This window comes from Somniosus microcephalus, chromosome 14 (assembly GCF_052327205.1).
Source record: "Somniosus microcephalus isolate GS21.2 chromosome 14, FLI_Smic_1.0, whole genome shotgun sequence".
NCBI lineage: Eukaryota > Metazoa > Chordata > Chondrichthyes > Squaliformes > Somniosidae > Somniosus > Somniosus microcephalus.
Window position 1 is genome coordinate 405,753 of NC_141000.1, and position 13,502 is coordinate 419,254.

General features: G+C 45.2%; 1 protein-coding gene across 1 annotated transcript in view; it reads right to left on the minus strand.

The window, feature by feature from the left end:
* The window catches only part of vwa8 (von Willebrand factor A domain containing 8), a 458,807-nt gene that overhangs the window by 308,570 nt on the left and 136,735 nt on the right, over positions 1-13,502 (minus strand). The window contains exons 8-10 of the mRNA XM_086006090.1: positions 12,842-12,950; positions 11,728-11,832; positions 7,396-7,524 (exon numbers count right to left, since the gene is read on the minus strand). Of these exons, the coding sequence (XP_085862216.1) occupies positions 7,396-7,524; positions 11,728-11,832; positions 12,842-12,950 (343 nt within the window). The remainder of the gene's footprint in view (positions 1-7,395; positions 7,525-11,727; positions 11,833-12,841; positions 12,951-13,502) is intronic.

The window sequence follows — 13,502 nt, forward strand, 5'->3', positions numbered from 1 at the left end:
TCAATCGTCGAGAACACCTGGTATTGTGCTATCTGATTGACCATGTCAGATATGCAGGGGAGTGGGTATGCATCCAACTGGGTGTAGCGATTGATCGTCTGGCTGTAGTCAATAACTAGGCGCTGTTTTCCGCCAGTCTTCACCACCACCACTTGTGCTCGCCATGGGCTATTGCTGCTCTCGATAATCCCTTCCTTCAGGAGTCTCGCTACCTCGGATTTAATGAAACCCCTATCCCCGGCACTGTAACGCCTACTTTTGGTAGCGATGGGCTTACAGTCGCGGGTGAGGTTAGCGAACAAGGAGGGGGGGGGGGGGACTTTAAGGGTGGAGAGGCTGCAAATGGCGCGCGGCGGGCGATTTAAAAACTGCTGGCTGCAGACCGTGAGAGGGGGGAGGGGTCCACCGTACGCTAAAGTGACACTCTTAAGGTGGCACTGAAAATCCAACCCCAGTAGGACGGCAGCGCAGAGATCGGGCAGGACCAGAAGTTTAAAATTTTTGTATTCAGTGCCCCGCACTGAAAGAGTCACCATACAGTAGCCACCGACTTCCGCTGACTGGGCTTTGGAAGCCATAGAGATGCGATGACGCGTCGGCAGGACCGGGAGAGAGTAACTGCGCACCGTGTCGGGGTGTATAAAACTCTCCGTGCTCCCGCTGTCAAAAAGGCAGGTAGTGGCGCGGCCGTTTACCGTAATGTCCATCATGGACCTGGACAGTTGATGCGGGAGAGATTGATCCAGCGTCACGGAAGCCAGCGTATGTTCAAGCACGTCGATGCGGTCGTCCGATGAGGCGGTGGTGGAGTCCGGGTCCCCCGTAACCGAAGTCGGAGGCGTCCAAGATGGCGGACAAAATGGCGGCGCCCACGGTCCCGATCCCCACGCGGCTGGGGGAGCCCAAGATGGCGGGCAAGATGGCTGCACCCACGGTTCGCACGCGGCGCTGCTGGCGTTAGCGGTCTTCCCTTTGCAGGCGCTAACGTAGTGACCTTTCTTCCCGCAGCCGGAGCAGGTAGCATTCTTCGCGGGGCAGCGTGCTCTAGGGTGTTTAGCTTGGCCACAAAAATAGCATTTTTGTGCCTTGGACATCGCTGCAGCAGTCGGAGGTGGCGGTCCCATGGCCCAAGATTGCGGCGTCCACGGCGCGGGGCGATTAGGGGAGAAAGCGTCCATATTTCTGTGGGCCGCGTCGAGCGAGAGCGCGAGGGACACTGCCTTTGTCAGGTCTATTTCACCCTTCTCCAGCAGCCTCTGCCGGGAGTAGTCGGACCTTAGACCCACAACGAAAGCGTCTCGTATCAGTCCCCCCGCATGTGCCGCGGCCGATACTTCCTTGCAGTCGCAGCCGCGTCCGAGTACCCGCAGTGCCCGTAGGAAGGCCTCCACCGATTCCCCGGGCTGCTGTCTGCGAGATCTTAAAAGGTGCCTGGCATAGACCGTGTTAACCGGGCGTGCATACTGCCCTTTCAGTAGGTCGATAGCCGCCGTGTAGGTCGTCGCATCTTGGATTAAAGTATAGACTTGGTGGCTCACCTTCGAGGCCAGGATTTTCAGTTTATTTTCATCAAGAGTCACGGTCGAGGCTTCCAGATACGCCTCAAAGCAACGCAGCCATTGTGCGAATTTAGTCGACGAACCCGCTTCTTGGGGGTCTAGGTCCAGGCATGTTGGTCTGAGGGCTCGCAGCAGCGCCTGCTGCTCAGCGTTTTGCGCCATCGGTTGATCAGCATTCGCAGCCAACATTTAACTTTGGTAATAAAATTGATGCACTATCAATTGCTACAAAAGACTGGAAGTTGAGAAAGTAACAGACAGGCTTTTATTACCAAAGAACAGAGCATGCCTCTTGTGGTTGCCTGGTATCCAAAAGGGCCGGAGGCTTCTGAGCAGCGACCTTTATACCCAGCCATGAGGGTGGAGCCAGGGGCGGAGTCAGCTGAGGCATGCACAGACAAGTACAACAATATGCAAGAGTGAACAACAGTACTAACAGTGAACAACAGTACTAACAACAGTGGTGAACAACAGTACTAACAACAGTGGTTTACCACACCTTTTAAACTGTAGCTCTCGATAATCCGGACTTTTTGATCAACCGGCACCACACCGGTCCCGTCGGTGCCGGATAAAAAAGAGTTTCCTGTAACTTGGTTCTCCCAGCTGAAAATATTATTGTACATGAAACCTATTATGTGTCTGAGCTCTGGAACTGATTAAGCTTGGCTCCATTTTATGCTGAGTTGAGACTGCTAACCTGTTGCTGTGTCTAAATAAAATGCTTTTGCCTTACTCAACTATGTAAAGCACTCCATCCAAAACTAGTAACAAAAATATATTTTCTTTGCAATAAATAATCCAATGATTAAACAAGTATATTTTCAATATGTAAAACAGGTTGAGATTTTAATCTTAGACTAGTTGCTCTCTTGTGCTATTGCATACAGGAAGTCAAGACCAAGTGGGGTTCGAGGGCCGGGGTAATTGGGCCATACGTGTAGGCATTATTCTATACCCATGTTAAAATCATAGATACTTTGACTTTACACTAGATTTCCCATGGCGTTGCTCACCGTGAGCCAGAGAATTTGTTGCTTTATAACAATATAAGGGCTGTTTCTACCATGTCTGAGCTACTGATTTACAGTCAGGTAATAAGCCAAATTCCAATTTTATTAAACAGCATTCTCAGATTTTTACTGGTGCTTTAGGGGTTGAATTTCACAACTTTGTGTTTATTTATCTGTGTATTTAACTTTTATTGCTCACTGTTTTAAAGCTGAGAATACACAGAAAAATGGTATGCACGATTTACCAACTGTGGATATCTGGTATTTAGCCATGTTGGGCAGGGGGAAATGGGATTTATCAACACTTGGAGACAGGCCTCCGATTTGGTAGCACTAAGGGATGGTCCTGGTGTTTGACAGAAGTGGGCCGAGAGTCCCGGTGTTTGACAGAAGTGGGCCGAGAGTCCCGGTGTTTGACAGAAGTGGGCCGAGAGTCCCGGTGTTTGACAGAAGTGGGCCGAGAGTCCCGGTGTTTGACAGAAGTGGGCCGAGAGTCCCGGTGTTTGACAGAAGTGGGCCGAGGGTCCCGGTGTTTGACAGAAGTGGGCCGAGAGTCCCGGTGTTTGACAGAAGTGGGCCGAGAGTCCCGGTGTTTGACAGAAGTGGGCCGAGAGTCCCGGTGTTTGACAGAAGTGGGCCGAGAGTCCCGGTGTTTGACAGAAGTGGGCCGAGAGTCCCGGTGTTTGACAGAAGTGGGCCGAGAGTCCCGGTGTTTGACAGAAGTGGGCCGAGAGTCCCGGTGTTTGACAGAAGTGGGCCGAGGGTCCCGGTGTTTGACAGAAGTGGGCCGAGGGTCCCGGTGTTTGACAGAAGTGGGCCGAGAGTCCCGGTGTTTGACAGAAGTGGGCCGAGAGTCCCGGTGTTTGACAGAAGTGGGCCGAGAGTCCCGGTGTTTGACAGAAGTGGGCCGAGAGTCCCGGTGTTTGACAGAAGTGGGCCGAGAGTCCCGGTGTTTGACAGAAGTGGGTCGAGAGTCCCGGTGTTTGACAGAAGTGGGCCGAGAGTCCCGGTGTTTGACAGAAGTGGGCCGAGAGTCCCGGTGTTTGACAGAAGTGGGCCGAGAGTCCCGGTGTTTGACAGAAGTGGGCCGAGAGTCCCGGTGTTTGACAGAAGTGGGCCGAGAGTCCCGGTGTTTGACAGAAGTGGGCCGAGGGTCCCGGTGTTTGACAGCACTGCAGTGGGGCTGCAGGATTTTCACAACACGGGTTAAGTCCTTTGATCTGGTGTCACTGGGGAAGGGGAAGCGGAGGTTTGGCAGAATTGGGGGATGAATGTTAGGTTTGATTTACTGGTGGAACCCTGGTGTCTGCCAGCAGTGAGGGAGGGGCAGGACATGTGAACAGCATTGGCTGGGGGAGGGGAGGAATTCCATATCTAGCAGCAGTGGTTTGTGACATGCTAAGGGCTCTCTGTTAAAACATGCGTCGTTGGCTATTTGTCCCTCTCTCACGCAGTCAGTCTATCTGCCTGACTGTGTGCATCTCTCTCAGCTGTAAGAAATCACTAATTACAACACAGAAGTAGTAATTAGCGCTTTCAAAATTCAACTCACTTATTTTTTGATTCGAAAATCAAACTAAATGAAGGCCTCTCTTTCCCTGCCAATTGTTACGAATTAGATGGCCACATTTATCTAACTGTCAACATCACACAGGTAATAATCAGGTGAGATAATCAGGGGCAATGTGCTTCAAAACCTTTTTAGAAAAGTGAATTTAATTGCAATGAAGAAAGACGCTTGTTCTCTGAGCTTACTGGAGTTTGCAAAGTTTATACAGCACAAAACAGTATCTACAGTGTGGAACTGGTGGTTTGCCTATTTTCTCACTTGCATTCATACAAAAAAAATCAATATAAATTTCACCCGAATCAAGAATTTCAAACTTGTCCTCTAGCTTTCCCTTAAATAAGTTTAACAATTCTTTGTGCAGAACCTGTTTGAATATTCCATAAGTACAACTGAATGAGCAGCATTGATGCATCCTGAGAACTTAGGCACGTTGCAAGTTCTGGACAAGAATAAAGCTGGACTTCTGGGGATATTTTGGAAGTGTGCCAGAACAGGTGAATGGAAAAGCCCCTATAGCGCCATATGTTGTATAGTAATGGCATTCAGTATTCTCTTTATACAGTAACAATCAGCTCAAAAGGGACAGCACTATGGGTAATAGACATTGGTTAAAAAACACAAAAAATGTACTTAATAAATGTGAAGGCAGATTCCATGATCATGTTTCAAAAAAAAACTTGAAACACTATAAATAATATAAACTGCAGCTCTCGGCAAAAATATTAAGTCCGAGTCCATGACTTTTGCAAAAGGCTGAGGCTTTCAGGTAAAAACTTTAATGAATAGTAGTGGTGAATGGTTGTTTTTCGGACTGGAAGAAGTGGTGTTCCCCAGGGTCGGTACTAGGACCACTGCTTTTCTTGATATATATTAATGACCTGAACTTGGGTGTACAGGGCACACTTTCAAAATTTGCAGATGAAACAGAACTTGAAGTACAGTGAACAGTGAGGAGGATAGCAATAGACTTCAAGAGGACATAGGCAGGCTGGTGAAACGGGCAGACACGTGGCAGATGAAATTTAACGCAGAAAAGTGCAAAGTGACACAGCTTGGTAGGAAGAACGAGGAGAGGTAATATAAACTAAATGGTACAGTTCTAAAGGGGGCGCAGGAACAGAGAAACCTGGTGATATATGTGCACAAATCATTGAAGGTGGCTTAAAAAGCATACGGGATTCTAGGCATAGAGTACAAAAGCAAGGAAGTTATGATGAACCTTTATAAAACACTGGTTCAGCCTCAACTGGAGTATTGTGTCCAATTTTGGGCACCGCACTTTAGGAAGGATGTGAAGACCTTAGAAAGGGTGCAGAAAATATTTACGAGAATGGTTCCAGGGATGAGGGACTTCAGTTATGTGGATAGACTGGAGAAGTTGGGGTTGTTCTCCTTAGAGCAGAGAAGGTTGAAAGGAGATTTGATAGAGGTGTTCAAAATCATGAGGGGTCTAGACAGAGTAGATAGAGAGAAACTGTTCCCATTGGCGGAAGGGTCGAGAACCAGAGGACACAGATTTAAGGTGATTGGCAGAAGAACCAAAGGCAACGTAAGAAAAACCTTTTTTACGCAGCAAGTGGTTATGATCTAGAATGCACTGCCTAAAAGGGTGGTGGAGACAGATTCAATTGTGGCTTTCAAAAGGGAATTGAATAAGTACCTGAAGGAAAAAAATTGCAGGGCTTCGGGGAAAGGGTGGGGGAGTGGGACTAGCTGAAGTGCTCTTGCAGAGAACTGGCACGGGCTCGACGGGCCAAATGGCCTCCTTCTGTGCTGCAACTATTCTATGATTTCTATGATAAAAAGACATACAAGATAATTCAATGGATATATTTAATCATATTATGAAATACCAAATTTTTGGATTTTTTTTATCTTAACTCTTACTATGGACAATAGAAATTTCTGTTACCGAGAAAAAATGATAAAATGGCGGTTAAAAAAATTCAGAAAACGTTTCGAGCGATTTGCGAGAACCCGGTGGTCAGATTGTGTAGAGTGATAAGTTTACATAGGCAAAACCCATTATACATGTGGACATGACAATTTATAATGGGAAAACGTCGACGCAACAAGTGTGACAAAAACCTACCAGAAGGTCAAGTTGTACAAGCAGGAAGTTTTTGCAGAGGTAATATTTTTACTTCATTATAGAAGGACAGTTCAAGAAACAATGCAGGTAAACAGATTGCTTTTGATTTACAGCTGGTGCCTGATCCAAATCAGAGGGTCGTTCCTCGGTACATTCAAATGTTTTGGCACAGGAATCTAAACTCCACCTTCAGCGACTGATTTATTTCATCGGACTTCAGTCACTAAAACAGTTGTCAATATTAGCCAAGCATGGAGCAAGTTTTAACTCAAATTGCAGTTAACTGATGAGACAATGTAAATGATGGGTCTGGCTTGTGTTACTGGACCTAGCAGAAATAATGAAGTCCACCTTATTTACTTGCAGCAAACCAAATTTCAATGAATTAAGATTACTTTCAATGTTGCTCAACAAATGAGGGTAAATTCCCTGCAGTCCCTGTCGGCAGCTGTGCTCAAAGGGAGTGTGGGCCAGAGTCAATGTTCTAACATTCTCCAACCCATGCTCCCTGTAAGCACAACCTCCTACTGGGACTGCAGGATAGGGAATTAACCCACGCAGTCTTCCAACCATGGAGGACTTAAAGGATGGCACTGCAATATTACATTTACTGCATTCATCAACTAACAGGCCAATTTCACAGATGCGGTGCAGTCAAACTAGGCTGCTCTTTGCACAGCAACAACCGAGAGAGGTCAATTAACAGTAACTCCCAACTTACTCAGATAAAAAGCTGCAGTCATGCACTAGCTCTGACTACTAACAAGCCTGACCTTTAGACGAGTACAAACCTGCACAAACATTCAAACAGAACACCTCTAACAAGGAATCAAACTTATATTTAGTTGGTCTTGGATAGATTGTCCTCTGTTATTCTAATATGACCTCCCTGTAGTATATTCTTTGTAAAAAAGTAGGTATAAAAGCAGTGCTGTTCAGTAAAGCTAAAATCCAATTGCTACAGTAATAATAAAAATACCTGAACACTAAACAGAATCCAACTTCAAAAAATATCAAAGAATTGAAGACTGCCAGTTGTAATAAGTTCTTCTACAAACGCCAGGAGCCAGTAAAAGGGTTAAAAAGTACCTTTTGGAAATTAAATAATCAACGCCATATGTATTCAGTCTGTTCCACCATCACTGAAAGAGAATTCATTACCTGAAAGGCCACTTCTTTGTCACCAATTTGAATAGTGGCCACCGCCTGTAAAGTCTGTCCATTTGTCTCTTTTATGCCAGTAATTCCCTTTGGGATAGAAGAACTTGCAGAGCCCAGCAACTCAAATGTCTAAAACAAACAGATTTTCAGCTCAGCGATTACAAAGGAAGTGGTGCATCGCAATAACAACAAATTCACAATTTAAACAGCATCCTCTTTTGCAGGGCACCTCTGCCACAACGATCAATAAATATGTCCCAAGAAAACTCCCGATATGAAATATTAACAGGGCACTAATCCTGCAAGGTTCTCAAAAAACTCAGCTGGAAGTTAACACACTAATAGATTGGGAGAAGGGGAAGTGCAACGAGACCTGGGTGTCCTTGTGCACCAATCGCTGAAGGTAAGCATGCAGGTGCAGCAGGCGGTTAAGAAGGCAAATAGTATGTTGGCCTTCGTAGCGAGAGGGTTTGAGTACAGGAACAAGGATGTCTTGCTGCAGTTGTACAGGGCCTTGGTGAGACCACACCTTGAGTATTGTGTGCAGTTTTGGTCGCCTTATCTGAGGAAGGATGTTCTGGCCATGGAGGGAGTGCAGCGAAGATTCACCAGACTGATACCTGGGATGGCAGGAATGACATATGAGGAGAGATTGGGTCGATTGGGCTTATACTCGCTGGAGTTTAGAAGAATGAGAGGGAATCTCATTGAAACTTATAAAATTTTAACAGGACTAGACAGACTAGATGCAGGAAGGATGTTCCCGATGGCGGGGGAGTCCAGAACCAGGGGTCACAGTCTAAAGATAAGGGGTAAGCCATTTAGGACAGAGATGAGGAGGAATTTCTTCACCCAGAGCATGGTGAACCTGTGGAATTCTCCACTACAGAAGGCAGTTGAGGCCAATTCATTAAATATATTCAAGAAGGAGTTAGATATATTTCTTAAGGCTAAAGAGATCAAGGGATATGGGGAGAAGGCAGGGACAGGGTACTGAATTTGGATGATCAGCCATGATCGCATTGAATGGCGGAGCAGGCTCGAGGGACCGAATGGCCCACTCCTGCTCCTATCTTCTATGTTTCTATGCCATGTGCTATGTAAATGAAAGGTCTTTTTGGGACTCCAGTCACTCGGTGGCGTTCTGGGTTAGGCTGAGCAGAGAGGCACCAGGTGAAACTGCGGCATCTTCCCACAGGGAAGGAAAGAAAATCAGATGGGAGTTCCACTGGCTGAGAGGCACCTCACACCCCCTGGTGATCAGCCAAAGGGACCACTGGCAAAGGTCTGGGAGAAGGCCACACTGCCACAATACCAACAGCACAGACATGAATCTTTGCAGTTGTAAGATAGAGAGACATAGGGATAGATGATAAATCACTCACACACACTCCTGGTGGAGTGCTATAAACTCCAAATAATGTGCAGTCAATGTACTAAATGTAGAGCAAGACAAAGTACTGAAAACGTCACTTCAAAGGGGAACGATAACACAGTTTATCTGGTTAATTTATCAATGTTAGAATGAAGGAGATGGTTGTGGTATACAGTGCACATATACCATAACATTACTGGGAGCACGAGTGATCTGTTTGGGGATCAATCACCAGGTTATTTTTAAATATGTATTCACTTAAAAAAAAATCAATCTCTACACAGAACAATCCCAGTGACAGTAATGTGACGAGTGGAATCTCCTGATCCTACAGCATTCCTGTTCATTTACTCTTCTAAATTGGACAAATACAGGGGTCCATGGAGGGATCGATCTGCTGACAAGGCGCCAGCTTGATCAGTTGGAACTGCTCTTGCTTCTGATTCAGAACACTGTAGCTCCACTACAGGTCTTTCATCTGTAATCCAGGCTGACACTTCAGTGCAATACTAAGGGAGTGCGGGATCGACAGAGGTGCTGTCTTTCAGATGAGACACTAAACCAAGACCCTATATGCCTGTTCGATGGAAATGACCGAGTCTTGCTGAGGTTAGCGTAAGCAGTCAAGACGACATGCTTGCAACCTCCTGAGGAGTCCTTACTATGTGAGCTTTAATCAGTACTTATATCTCATATGCACTATATGTAAGTTGTTGTGTTTTATCTCATTGACTTGAATTTAATAAGTTAATCAGACGTTTCAATGTTTCATAGTCCTCAAACATGTACTAGAGCTAAAGGATGTATAATAATATCCTATAATACCTCCACATAAGGGCAAAGGGTTACATGACAATATGACAAAAACCCAACAACATTCATCCCTCAACCAACACCACCAGAACGGATTATCTGGTCAGTCATCTCACTAATGTTTCTGGGACCTTGCTGTGCACAAATTAGCTGCCTGTTTGTCTATGCTGCAACAGTGGCTACACTTCAAAACTAATTAATTGGCTGTGCAGCACATTGCAATGTCCTAACAACGTTAAATGTGTTTTATAAATGCAGCTCTTTCTTGCTTCTTCTAGGGTTACTCAAATATTAAACAGATGAAAGTAAATTAGTTGGCAGGCACTTATTTAGGAGTTAACACTCATAATTTTCAGTGTCTACACATAAAATAAAGCTAAATTCAGCAATCCCACGCTCCTATGAAGGAGCCAAACCAGAAGGGAGCAGGAGATGGAGACTCACCATAACTGTGCTGCAACCCCATCTCCAATCCGTGCTTCCTTCAAGCACTGCACCGCTAGAAGTGCTGAATTTACCCGAACATTGTATTCATTCTGGCCTCTTGCGAGTTCCCGATTTTCATCGTTCCACATTGGCGGCCGTGCTGTCAGCTGCCTAGGCTCTAAGCTCTGGAATTCCCTCCCTAAATCTCTCCGCCTCGCTCTCTCCTCCTTTAAGACGCTCCTTAAAACCTATCTCTTTGACCAAGTTGTCCTAATATCTCATGTGGCTCATTGGAACGTTTTACTGCATTAAAGGCACTATAGAAATGCAAGTTGTTGTTGTATTAAAGGCATTATCCTCTCATACTTTGCTTAGGCTGCTAAGGAGCATCTTTACAATGACTTTACAATGCACAGAAGCTACATTGTGTTTCAGCCAGAAAAATAAATCCAGGTATAATTGCTTGCTTTTCATTACTGTCCTGTAACAAAAATCAACTGAATCCAGTCAAAAAGAAAACAATTGCTGTTTCCACAAACGACAGGCCTTCACACTCAGGAATGTGTTCCAACACAATAACTTATCGCAGATTTGACATGTCATTGCTGAACTGCTGATATCATCTCAACTGCTTAACATGCTACTGCTTTGTCGCGCACTCCAGATTGTGTTATATATTTTCACATTTATAGCACTGTCACACCACACTGTGAATTTCAGTTTTCTGGCTATGTCAAGACAGATGAGAGAACATTGTTGGTATCCACAAATACACCTGGAGAAACGAAAGACAGAAAGAGCTTGCATTTTTATAGCACTTTTCATGACCTCGGCCAAAGTGCTTCACAGCCGATTAAATAGTCTGACGCGTAGTTTGGGGAAATTCGCAGCCAATTTGCGCACAGCAAGGTCCCACAAACAATGAGATCATAATCAGATGATCTGTTTTAGTGATATTGGTTGAGGGATAAACATTGGACCCAGGACATCGGGGGGAACTCCCCTGCTCTTCTACAAGTGTCACGGGATCTTTTACGTCCACCCGAGAGGTTTTACACCCCATCTGAAAGACAGCACTGAGTTGATTCCAATGGCAGTCACTCTGTAAATACTTGCAGCTATCGAGGCATATACGTTTCTTGCAGCTACTTTGTGTATTTCTGTTTCCTTGCAATACTTTGCTCTGTTTTTCTAATTTTTCTCCACTCCCCTGAAATTTGCGAGACAAGTTGTGCCCATATCTCTGCCAATGCCACTCTTGAGCTGGCCACTGAGGGATAAGCAATTTATCCTCTCAGTTGCACTCCCTCCCATGATCTGATCGAGAGCTCACTACCCAGGGAACCATGGGTACGTACGTACCCATATCGTACCACAGTGTGGCATAGCACGTTGGAGCATTGGACCACTTCTGTGAATAAGAATGTTCATCTTAACAACAGAAATGTTTATTTTTAATTTAAACATTTGAACGCGGCGGCCGATTACATTTAGATAGCAGTACAAAGTATTTTTTAATCGGAGCTCAACTCCCATGGCATTGTCTGCAGTCTGGAGCACAGCTGAGATGTTTAGCTGCTAACCTGGCCTGTCCCTTTAAGGCCACTGCTCAGCTACTCCCTGTGGAGAGCTGGTCTAAATGGGCAATCAGAGACCAATTGCTCAGTAAACCGATCATGATAACGGGGGCTTCACTTTCACAATGGTTCCTTACTTACTTTCAGTACGTCCTCCACTCCAGTTCTACCTTCTTTCCCGAGCATTAAATCATATGGATAAAGTCTATGGAGAAGTTGCTGGGCAGACATCGCGGGAAACACATCCTGGTCAGAAGAGCAGCACGTTAATTAAACTGTCTTCAGAATTAAACTAATTCTATTGCTCGATAGCAAAATACTGCAGATGCTGGAAATCCGAAATAACAACAGAAAATGCTGGAAAAACTCAGCAGGCCAGGCAACATCCGTGGAGAGAAATAAGAGTCGACGTTTCTGGTCTAACCCTTTTTCAAAACTGGAAAGGAAATGAAATAGATCGAAAGGCAGGGCTGGGAGACAACAAAAGTGAAGAGACATTAAGAGGTATTCAAAACCAGACGAGATGGTGATAGGACTAGTGGAGACAAAAGATGGCTCAGATTAGGTGTGAAATGCGCTGGCAGAGAGACAGCTGCCATGTGGGAGAGAGAAAAAAAAAAGGAAAGGGGGGGGGGGGGGGGGAGGGAAAACCCAAAACAAAGGGGTGGATAAAAGATATAAGTAAAAATGTAATAGGGGCCGAAGTTATGATCTGAAATTGTTGAACTCGATATTGAGTCTGGAAGGCTGCAAAGTGCCTAATCGGCAAAGTTCCTAAACTCGAGGAACAGCACCTCATCTTCCGATTAGGCACTTTGCAGCCTCCCGGACTCAACATCGAGTTCAACAATTTCAGATCATAACCTCGGCCCCTATTACATTTTTACTTATATCTTTTATCCACACCTTTGTTTTGGTTTTTCCCTCCCCCCCCTTTCCTTTTTCTCTCTCTCCCACATGGCAGCTGTCTCTCATTCTGCCAGAACATTTCACACCTAATCTAGCGCCGTCTTTTGTCTCCACTGTCCGATCACCACCTCGTCTCGTTTTGAATACCTCTTAATGTCTCTTCACTTCTTTTGTTCTCTCCCAGCCTGGCCTTGCAATCTATTTCATTTCCTTTCCAGTTTTGAAAAAGGGTTTCAACCCGAAACGTCGACTCTAATTTCTCTCCACGGATGTTGCCTGGCCTGCTGAGTTTTTCCAGCATTTGCTGTTGTTATTTTAATTCTATTGCTCTATCAATTGTACATACCATGATTTTAATGACAGCTGGTAAGTTATCCACAGGGAACTCAGGCAGACCAAGAGTTGTGGACTCTTGAGAGCAGAGGGTCGTTGCAAAGGATAACATCTGAGATACACTGGTGAAGCAGTAAGAATACTTTAGTCATTAAGCTGCAGGATGCCAACAGCTGTCAGTTTCCATTTCCTTATACACTGATGGTCTCTTTTACTTTCCTGTAACATTTTGAAAATTAAACTCCCACTCTGCTGAAACAACACAACACTGCAAGTTGTAAGAGAGTTTTTTCCCCTCTTCCGAAGTGAGGGTAAATTTCAAACTAACACTCTGGGTACAGAATGTTACGCGACAGGAGCAAGTATTGGGATTTCAGGCGCGGAAGTCAATGTGCCCAACATGATTTTCCGTACAGGTGGATAACTGGGCAATGATCTCAGCGCCAGAACTCCTAACAGACACTCCCGATTCAGAGTGCAAGTTTGTAACATCTCCCTTAAATTATCAATACTCCGTTAAGCAAATGGGCACACAAACTAAAGGAAAAGAATACAAGAGCCAAATACATCCTGAAATGAAGTTCACCCAATGCCGCAGCTGCGTGGTTTTAGAGCACACTGTAAATATAATTGCGTAACTGCACAATGGATAAACAACTTGTATTTAGATAACG